This window comes from Hevea brasiliensis, chromosome 17 (assembly GCF_030052815.1).
Source record: "Hevea brasiliensis isolate MT/VB/25A 57/8 chromosome 17, ASM3005281v1, whole genome shotgun sequence".
Classification (NCBI taxonomy): domain Eukaryota; kingdom Viridiplantae; phylum Streptophyta; class Magnoliopsida; order Malpighiales; family Euphorbiaceae; genus Hevea; species Hevea brasiliensis.
Window position 1 is genome coordinate 9942267 of NC_079509.1, and position 10271 is coordinate 9952537.

The 10271-nt window shown below is 34.7% G+C and overlaps 1 protein-coding gene across 1 annotated transcript; it reads left to right on the top strand.

Annotated features, from left to right (window-relative positions):
* Positions 1–3029: 3029 nt before the first annotated feature.
* Positions 3030–8563, top strand: LOC110664003 (calcium-dependent protein kinase 10). The gene is made up of 7 exons (XM_021823522.2): positions 3030–3922; positions 4357–4500; positions 4584–4736; positions 6228–6343; positions 6441–6608; positions 7485–7715; positions 7929–8563. Exons 1-7 carry the CDS (start codon positions 3259–3261, stop codon positions 8100–8102), a joined length of 1650 nt encoding a protein of 549 aa, XP_021679214.2. The 5' UTR covers positions 3030–3258; the 3' UTR covers positions 8103–8563.
* The last annotated feature ends 1708 nt before the right edge of the window (positions 8564–10271 follow it).

Genomic DNA, 10271 nt, shown 5'->3' on the forward strand with positions numbered 1-10271 from the left:
ATTGCCGCATTGCCTTCTCTAAACTCTATTGGAAACCTTATGGACCAAAATCTTTTAATTTGGCATTTAGCAGTACCCTCGAATGACTGGAAATGCAACTAAGAAGACAAGCTTGTATGCTAAATATTTTAGTATTTATCTTTCAAGTGTAATTTTAATTCAATGTTGCAAGTGTAATTAATATTTATTAAATTATTAATTCAATAATTTCAATTTATTTAGAAATGAATCTGACTATTTTGGAGTAAATTAAGCTAGAAATTAAAACACACATGAAATAATCATTGAGATTAAAAAAAAAAAAAGGATATTTTGGTGGTTGAAAGCATAAAGATGATCTAATTATGATAGTAGCATCAATTGCAAAAGCATAGAAACTTGAAGAAGAAACTATATATAATAAAACAAAATCAAGTTATTACAGATTTCTGTAATTATTGTCATTATTATTACTTATAAATTATATCATATTTATAGTCATTAATAAACTAATTAATCTTACAATTATGTTGGGTTGGAAGGCGTTTACGATAATCAAATCTCAAAATGTGGCACTAATGATTCTGATTTTTAATTTTTGTTACATCAAGCGTATGAATTCCCTATTTCTTGTATTTAGAAGCTGATATTCAATCTGATTTTGATTATTATCATTACTAACAGTAAAAATAGATTGTTTTAATCAAGTTTTAGCATAAAAGGAAAAGTGCATTACTGGTTTTAAGATTGGAGATTGTTTCTTTGGCGGTAAGGGAGAGTGGGGCTGGCAGTGTGGTGGTGGGGTTGAGGGAGAAAAATTTTTGAGTATTACAGTGATTTCATGCTAGCAATTGACACATGATAAATAAACAATAATTATATATACATATATATATATATGGTTAATATTGATAGTTATGAATTTTTGTAACCACTTATATATCAATATTGATACACACATACATATTTACATTTTGTGTTAGATTGTTTTTTCATGTAGGATATCTTATGTTGCGTGAGTTTCTGAAGACTAGTTCAAGTGTCAAGTAAGCCTAAAAACAAGGACAATAGTGAGGTTAGTTGCCTATTGGCCAGTCACTCTGATACTCAAGTTAGAGTTGTTGGTAGAAGTGAATAAAGAAGAGTTTTATAGTTAATTCGGCACAATAAATATACCTGATTAATATTTGCTTCTCATATTTATAGACTAATAGTTAATTTGGCACAGTAAATATACCTCACTAATATATGCTTCTCATATTTATAGGCGTTGTAGTTATCTGCATGAATTTTGAATATTTGACTAACGTTCTGATATTTTCTTCTAAAGATTTTGTATTATCATTAACTGGTATTATGAATGCTCAGTATAGTCATTGCTCGATTTGCAGGGCGAGCATCTCCACTTGTTCATTTTCTGCTTATTTGTGTTCGTTCAATCCCACCGAATCGAGTATTCTTTTGCTCGATCTAATTGTCTTAAGCTATCTTTTACTCGGTCGGGTTCCCTAACAATTATTTTCTCATTTGTTCTGATTATTTGACTGAGCGTTAATATTTTGACTGTCACGTTGGATTCTTCAACCGAGTGCTGACTATTTGACTCAATTTTGAATGGTTAGTATCAATATCTTACATGGAATCACTACTTTATTATATAATTTATCATTGAGGAAAGAGAAAATTTTAGCATATGTTAGATTTTTTTTTTTAATTTGATATATGATAGTGCTAAAGATAATTATCGTATACATTATTAGTCTTTCTCCATTTTTAAATTGCCAAAAATGAGAAAATTTTGAGTTTGAGTCTCTAATCTAATTATTTTAATATTATTTATTTTTATAATAAGAAAGAGAAATGAATATTTTTTATTATATAGTCCTGAATTAAAAAAATGACTATTGTATAAAGTATAGTTAGATTTTTTTTTTTAATTTTATATATCACATTTTTAAAGATGATCTGTACTATTGAATTAAAGGTTATTAATGAGGCTAATTTAAAGCAAAGTAGTCTCATCATTTTTGTTGACTTAGTTTGGAGGTGGAATCTTAAAAATTTTCCATGGAAACAGCAGGTCTAGCCGCTTTAAGACTTTTCTTCTTCTTGACCCAGTCTCCGCCTGCCATTGTCTATATCCCACCCTCTCCATCTTCAATCTGAACAAAAACTTTACATAGAAAAATATTTGCAGGAAATGAGAAGATGATGGTCATTTAAAAGGATCCACAGTAACTATCAAATCTAATTGACAAGATACAGATATAAAGAACAATTAACTTGGAAACTCCTTAATTTGCCTCCCGGCAAACCCAATATCATATTACAATTGGAAATCAACTAGAGTATCCAAAGAGGAATCTCGTGTTTATGTAATTTTAATAAAATATAATTTATTTATTTTAAATTTAAAATAAATTAAATTATTATGACTCAGCAGTCTGTCCGAGTCCAAGTGATAACTAACGAGTGGGAAGACGGTCCAACTCAAATTCAATTAAAGTAAAACTTCTAATTGTTGGGTTCCAAAGCTACCGCCAAGTCCAGGCGTGGCATAGCCTACCACCACTAGATGCCGTCCATCTTCAACCGGTGACCAACCTCAACTACTCCATGCCAGCAAGATCTCAACCGTTCATTTACGTCTGCCAAGTATTTTTTATTACTAACCTCAACGGTCCAACCTGATTTATTCTCTGCATGCGGATTACGTTTTTCTCTGTGAGCTCGTGGGCCCCGTGAATCATTTGGACCGTTGCCACCAACGAGGTATTGTAACAAAAATTCTTTTTTAATATGCAAATTAGGAAGCGGCTAATGTAATTAATTAATTAATTAAATCATTTTTATTAATAAATTACAAAAAAAATATATTCTTATCAATCAATAAAATGGAGTAAATTCTTTCTTAGGTCGGACCTGAGAATACAAATCAATCATGCGTCTGGTAGACTAATACAAGAGATTAAATTTAATTACCAATAGATAATTATTTGGTAATATTTTAATTAAAGTATCATTAACCATTGAAGAAGATAATTACATTGATTTTTCAAAAAGCCTTCCTTTCCTCAACTAAACCCCGCGTTTTCTTCTCCCTCCCTCTTCCTCCTACCCAACCCAATCATTTCCCGCTGGACCTCCATCTCCCCATCCTTCTCCACCGCCGTTCACCGCCCAGAAAGGCCGAAACCCTTCTTTCGCCACAATTCAGAACCACCTTAAACCTTTCTTCCCTTTTGTTTTTTTCTCTCAAGCCTTTAAGCATCACAGAGTATGGGAAACTGTAACACCTGTGTGAGACCAGACTCCAGCCCGGAGTCCAAGACGCACCGTACAAATCACAGACGCAAGAAGAAGTCCAAAGATCGGAAGCCAAATCCCTATGCGGAGGAATCTGTCCGATCCCCGGCTCCGATCCGGGTATTGAAAGACGTGATTCCCCTCAGCCACCGCCCTCGGATTGGTGACAAGTACATTCTGGGCCGTGAACTCGGCCGGGGAGAATTCGGCATCACATATTTGTGTACTGACCGAGAGACTAAAGATGCGTTGGCATGCAAGTCGATTTCCAAGCGAAAACTACGGACGGCGGTGGATATAGAGGACGTGAGAAGGGAAGTGGCGATCATGTCCCGCTTACCGGACCACCCAAATATAGTGAAGCTGAAAGCGACTTACGAGGACCATGAAAACGTGCATTTGGTGATGGAGTTGTGCGAGGGAGGGGAGCTGTTCGACAGGATAGTAGCCAGAGGACATTACAGCGAGAGAGCGGCAGCCAATGTTGCCAGGACGATAGCTGAGGTAGTTAGGATGTGTCATGAGAATGGAGTTATGCATAGAGACTTGAAACCCGAGAATTTTCTGTTTGCTAATAAGAAAGAGAATTCCGTGCTTAAGGCTATTGATTTTGGACTCTCAGTATTTTTCAGGCCAGGTTCGTGCCTGATTTGTTTCTCTATTTAAATTTTTGTAAACGTTAATTTACTCTCATTATTTTTTTAAAAGATTAGCTTTATGGTTTTCTTGGTGGTCGCAGAATATCGAGTTTTTGGGGTGGACGGGGTTTTGTTTGATTATGGGTTTGAGCTGGATTTTATGCTTGAGTTTGGGTTTTGGATTTCGTACTAGGACTTTGGTTAACAGTCGACACTTGGCCTTTTGGGTGGGTAATTTTGTATTTTTCTGTTAGATTATTCTTTGAAATTTGGGGGAAAATTTTGTGAGTTCTCATGAGATTGTTTTTAAATTATGAGTTTTAATTACCAATTTTGAGTCTTGCAGATGGAAGAATGTTCTGTAGTTGTATGTGTGTGTGGTTTTTATGCTTGATTCTGGTTCAAATTATGAGGTTTTGAATATTTGTGACAGGAGAGAGGTTTACAGAGATTGTTGGGAGTCCATATTACATGGCACCAGAAGTGTTGAGGCGTAATTATGGTCCAGAGGTTGATGTGTGGAGTGCTGGAGTGATACTTTATATTTTATTATGTGGCGTTCCTCCATTTTGGGCAGGTATGTGAAGTGTTGATATATGGTGAGTAAACTATTTTGGTTAGATTGTGAAGTACTTTCTATTTTTTTATTGATTATGGCAGAGACTGAGCAGGGTGTTGCTCTGGCAATTCTGAGGGGAGTGATTGATTTTAAGAGAGAACCATGGCCTCAGATTTCAGACAGTGCTAAGAGTCTTGTTCGGCAGATGTTGGAGCCAGATCCTAAAAAGCGCTTGACTGCTCAACAGGTGCTTGGTAAGTCCTTTTAGAGTTTGCCTTGTTGTGTAGTTTGCTGAGTTTTTACATGTTGGTGGCTCTCTTATTGTGAAGTATGTGTTAATGATAGGGACACATAGCAACAACCTCAGACACAAAAAATTGTTAGGATTGCACTGTGGATTAATGTGAAAACAATATTGGTTTCTGATCTCCACTTTCCAGATTATAGTTATTTTACTTGGACAGCAATAAAACATTTGACATGATACACCGATGCTATGCTGGTTTAGACATATTTGCTGGCTTGTTTATCTCGAAGAATTGTAACCCCTTCACTAGTTTTCTGAAAGAATCATTAAAGTTTTACAACTTTGTTTTTGGGGATTGAAGAGGAGAATGCCCATTTAGATTATAGGCCATGTTGTTTCTCCAAGATTTAGTAGGAATGTGGTTTGAGGGAATTGGCCTGATGAAAATGAGAACATTGTGTATCACCATGCTTCTAATGGCGGAGTATTACAAGTCCACAGATAGGGAGAAATTCAACTATTTCGAAGGTGATAAACCATGGATTATATCTCTTCCTTTCCGATTTAGTTACATGTTGGTGCAGAAAGTATAAAGGAATTTTGGAAGACGTGTATTGCAGGGGAAAAACTTTTAAATATCTACAAGTTGAAGATACCAAGCCCTTTAATATTCTTTTACTTCCACATCTTTCAAAATGATAATTCCTAGAATTTTTTAAAAAATACTGATCAGAGATAAGGTTCTTTGTGCTATCTTTAAATTTCATATTATGAATAAGTGCTGTTTGACTTTTTAGTCCAAGTCCCTTCAATTTTTCTATTGACTGAGCATTTCTTTACCTGAAGTTAGGCATGTTCCAGCCCACAAATGAAAACTGTAAGAGTGACAGAGGCTCCTTAATGTGCTCTTCCTGTGTGTTAGGCCATTTCAAAGCAATTTTCTCTATGCATTGTTATTGTTGTAGTTATTTTTTTAAAGGCACCATTGTGTATGTATTGATTAAAAACAATTAAAAATGGTTTTCAGTATTTGACATGTGTTGATCATAAAAACATGAATACTGCTAAAAAAGTACTTTCAAATTGCTTATTGCAATATCAAAAGTGATTTTTTTTTTTGAAAATTCAACCACCAAAAGAATCTTGCTTCAGGATATGCAGCTAAAAGTAATGCAAGCATAACTGTGTCCTTAATTTCTTAAATTATATGACAGTCATTGAATGCTTGTCTGTTTTTTATCAGACACTTTTGGCAGAAGAGGACTAATCTTTTTGCTAATAGCACGCGATGTATTCCACTTGTTTAATGCAGAAACCTCAGTATAACCAGGACTCAGGAGGCAATTTATTCAAGTTGTGATACGTGTCTAGCTTTCCTATCAAAATATTTCTATATTGTTATGATGTTTAATTAATTAATCCTGCAACATGGCTTTTATAGCCAGTGTTTGTAAAAGAGTTGTACCAACTTGTGCCTTTTCATTTCTTTTGTTGGTAGAACATCCCTGGCTACAAAATGCAAAGAAAGCTCCAAATGCCCCATTGGGAGACATTGTGAGGACAAGGCTTAAGCAGTTTTCATTGATGAATAGGTTTAAGAAGAAAGCATTGCGGGTAAAGCATCTCTTGGTTTATGCGTTATAATCAGCCCAGATTCTGACCATTATTATTGCGATGTAAAATTGTAATCATTTGAGGGCATATGCTATAGGTAATTGCGGAACACCTATCTCTTGAAGAGGTTGAAGTAATCAGAGACATGTTTGCATTGATGGATACTGATAATGATGGAAAAGTAACGTATGAGGAACTGAGGGCTGGTCTTCGGAAGGTTGGTTCACAGCTGGCTGAACCAGAGATAAAGATGCTTATGGAAGTGGTAAACTCTTATATTTATCTTTTTCCATGTCCAAATTTATTTATGGACACTATTTTGATTTTGATTATTTATATGTTATATCATACCTTCTGCTATCATCAGTGCTAGATCTGGTGCTGAATTTTACATTTAACTAATCAAATGTAAACTTTACCTTGCATTTTGGGTTATCGAATAACTAAATACCTCTCATGCTCTGCCATACTGATCTGGAAAATACATTTGGACGGAAAACCACCTGAATTGTTATTTTGTCATCCTTGTGTGTGACAGTTGGCCTATCAGTTACATGCTTATACAATTTTTGATGATAACTTGTGTCTGTTTGTATTGTGTGTTTCTTTCCGTTGACTCTGAATATATTTGTAGCAAATGCACTCTGGAATCTTTGTTTTTAATATTCCTTCTCAGTGTTTAAATGACAACAATACCGTCTAAGCTCTCCCCCCTCTCCCCTCTCCCCTCATTACTTAATTGAAATCCTCACTTCTTTTGTTTCATGCCTGACAAAGCCTTCAGTGATGTGTGATTGTTGATAATGCTTTACAAGTTGATGAAATTAAGTATTTACACAACTCTATTGTATACAGAATTGCAGCATTGCCACCAAGAGCGCTGAATGATTATTGCATGCTGTGCGCAATCTTAAAAGACTCTGGCGGATTAAATCCACACTTGCATTTAGTCTTTTTTTCCCCTTAATTATAGTTTGTTTTTGCCTCTATGAGGTCCTACAACGTTATAACTTTCCCATTAGCCTTCATTATCATTTTTCATATTTGTGTACAGCATCCTAGATTTCAGGCAATTGTTAATTACCTTTAGGTTTAATCCTAAGTTTTGACAGTGGAATCTACATTTTACCTTTTTTTTTAGGCTGATGTTGATGGGAATGGAGTGCTGGACTATGGGGAGTTCGTAGCTGTAACAATTCATTTGCAGAAGATGGAGAATGATGAACACTTCCGCAGGGCATTTATGTTTTTTGATAAGGATGGTAGTGGATATATAGAATTAGATGAGCTACGAGAGGCCTTGGCAGATGAATCTGGTGAAACGGATAATGATGTGCTGAAAGACATCATGCGTGAAGTTGACACTGACAAGGTATGACTCCTGAGTACCATCTTTCTACAGATTCATTTAGAAACATCAATTAAAAGTATCTTTAAAAAGTCCTTGGTTGGTTATCAAAATGCTTAATATTAGAAAAGTTAGCATCCGGTCAACAATCTGGACTGGAGTGGTTGAAATATTCCCTGCTACCCACTCAATAATTTTGTACAGTTGATCAATATATTTTTCATTTTTATTTTTCAGGATGGATGCATTAGTTATGAAGAATTTGTTGCTATGATGAAAGCTGGAACTGACTGGAGAAAGGCATCTAGACAATATTCAAGGGAGAGATTCAAGAGTTTGAGCCTCAACCTGATGAAGGATGGTTCATTGCAACTCCATGATGGGCTCACTGGTCAATCCTATGCTGTCTAAACCAAACAGTTAAATGATTTTGTTTTGTTTGTGGTCACTGAATGTTCCTGTCTTATTAATTATATTCCATATGGGGAGTCTAGCCCGTGGGTTTCACACAATGCAAGTTTTAGGAGACACACTGAATATTCTTGGGTTCAATAGGACGGACTCAGTTGGCTATAGGCAGCATGAACCATGCATCAGAGGATTGGTTCACGACAGATAGCCAAAGCTTGGCATTGTGGTGGCATACATTACAGGTTCAAATTAGTGTCGCATTGCTTTGTATATTTGTTTTTTCATTGGCATTAGATGATTTTCTTTTCTTCCAAGTGCTTTTCTGACTTCATGCAGAATCCCCATTGGAATTGTTTGTTTGTAATGAGAACTTTGAGCTAGTGTCAAATGTTCTAGTTTTGCAACTATTTGAAAGGCATATTCCAGAATCTGGAGTGATGGGAATTTTGCCATTATGGCTATATCCATTCCAATTGTACCTTCTGCTGTGAAAATTTACGTTGTTTTTGAATAGCATCTTTATGAAGTTAACAGATCAACTTTCCGTTTATTTGCATAGTGGGAAAGAACTTGTGCTTCTGCAATTGGAATGCAATTGACCTGTAAATGTTTCTAATTCCTACTTCCCACTTCCAGGAAAAAAAAATGGATGTGAGAGGAGAGAAGGAAAAAACAATAGATATTGAATTGTTATGCTTGCATTTTGAGGGGAAGGATATAATTAACAAATCCAATTTCTATTTTTTCTGGATAAGTTTCTGTCAATGCTAGCATGGTCCAACTCCACGGCTGCTGCCAAGATTTTTCCACATTCAATTAAACCTTAGTAAAGCAAGGCAAGCACGAAGAATTCAACTGTTCTAGATTGAAATCATTTTTTGTGGACGCGCTAGTAAGAATGATATAATAATCAGCCAAGTCATATTTGGTAGTCTGACAATTTCAATTTTCCTTTCATATAAATTTCTTAGGGAGATGGATTGATAGTTACATTTAATGTTTTTAATTTTTATAAACTAAGTTGCATGAAATATAGAATTTGCCGTGAAGTTCAAGACTCATAGTGTACATATTAATGATAAAAATTTCACAAGGAGGTAGAAAATAAGATAAAATTTTAATTTTTAACTTAAATAAAAAATAATTTTTTTAAATACGTTTATTAGTAAGTTTTTTGCATAATTTTATATTTAAATATATCATATCAAATACAAATTAATCATGATAGTTGATTTACTATCTAATATATTATTGGCGTTGGATTTCTTCATGTAATGTTCATGAAATGATTTTTAAATACAAATGTTGCATGTTTTAAATATTCCACCCAGAAATAAAATGAATTGGTCAAAATGCAAATAAAATTAGTTATTAATTTTACCTTTTATTATAGAATTATAAATTTTTAAGGTAAATTCTATGATTTTACTTCATTAAAATTTTACAAACTTTATATATTTTATCCAATAAATTTTTTATAAATGTTGCATATTTTTTTGTAAATAATTATTCATAATACCAAAGTTTGAGAAGGGGCTGCGTAGGAGACCTATAATGTGAGAGACGATGTATGTAAGATATTGAAAATTTTTTTATAAAAGGGAGAAATTGAAGATTTTTTCTGAATTAATTATAGATTTACCAAAACTTGACAATGAATTGTGGAGGAGACTGTGATATGAAAAATGATAGAAGACTGATATACAAGAGACTGAAGATTTTTTGTCGAAGGAATTTTGTTTGGGCGTGGATTAGCCATTAGTATGAGGTCCTCCCGTTTCTTCTTCTCTAATTTGGCGACGGTCGACTGAGGTTGTGCTAGCAACATGCCGCAATGGTGGGTAGGGCTCCTACCCCGCGAGGTTGGGAGAAAGCTTACCGGGTCATACTTGTCGGGTTGGAGCCTCATAATTGCCGGGTTTGTTTTGGTTCCAGGCTCTAGGCCTGCTTTTTAAATGTGTGGGTTAGAGTTGTGGATTCGGCGTGTGGTTAGGGCAAGGATACATTGGATCATCGGGCTTAGCTCTATTTGAAGAGCAACAGGTGAAATGCTGACAAACTCTACTTGGTCTACGTCATTTTTGCCTTTGCAATTTTTATTACCTGGAAGAATTGAAGAATTGTAGAATTCATTTATACCAAATACTACTTAAGTTTTTATTCTCTTGA

Excerpts from the sequence above, each read along its gene's own strand:
- LOC110664003 (XM_021823522.2), top strand. The coding sequence starts at position 3,259 with ATGGGAAACTGTAACACCTGTGTGAGACCAGACTCCAGCCCGGAGTCC. Across the intron at positions 4,501-4,583 it reads CGTTCCTCCATTTTGGGCAG|AGACTGAGCAGGGTGTTGCT; the intron begins GTATGTGAAGTG and ends TGATTATGGCAG. Across the intron at positions 4,737-6,227 it reads GACTGCTCAACAGGTGCTTG|AACATCCCTGGCTACAAAAT; the intron begins GTAAGTCCTTTT and ends TTTTGTTGGTAG.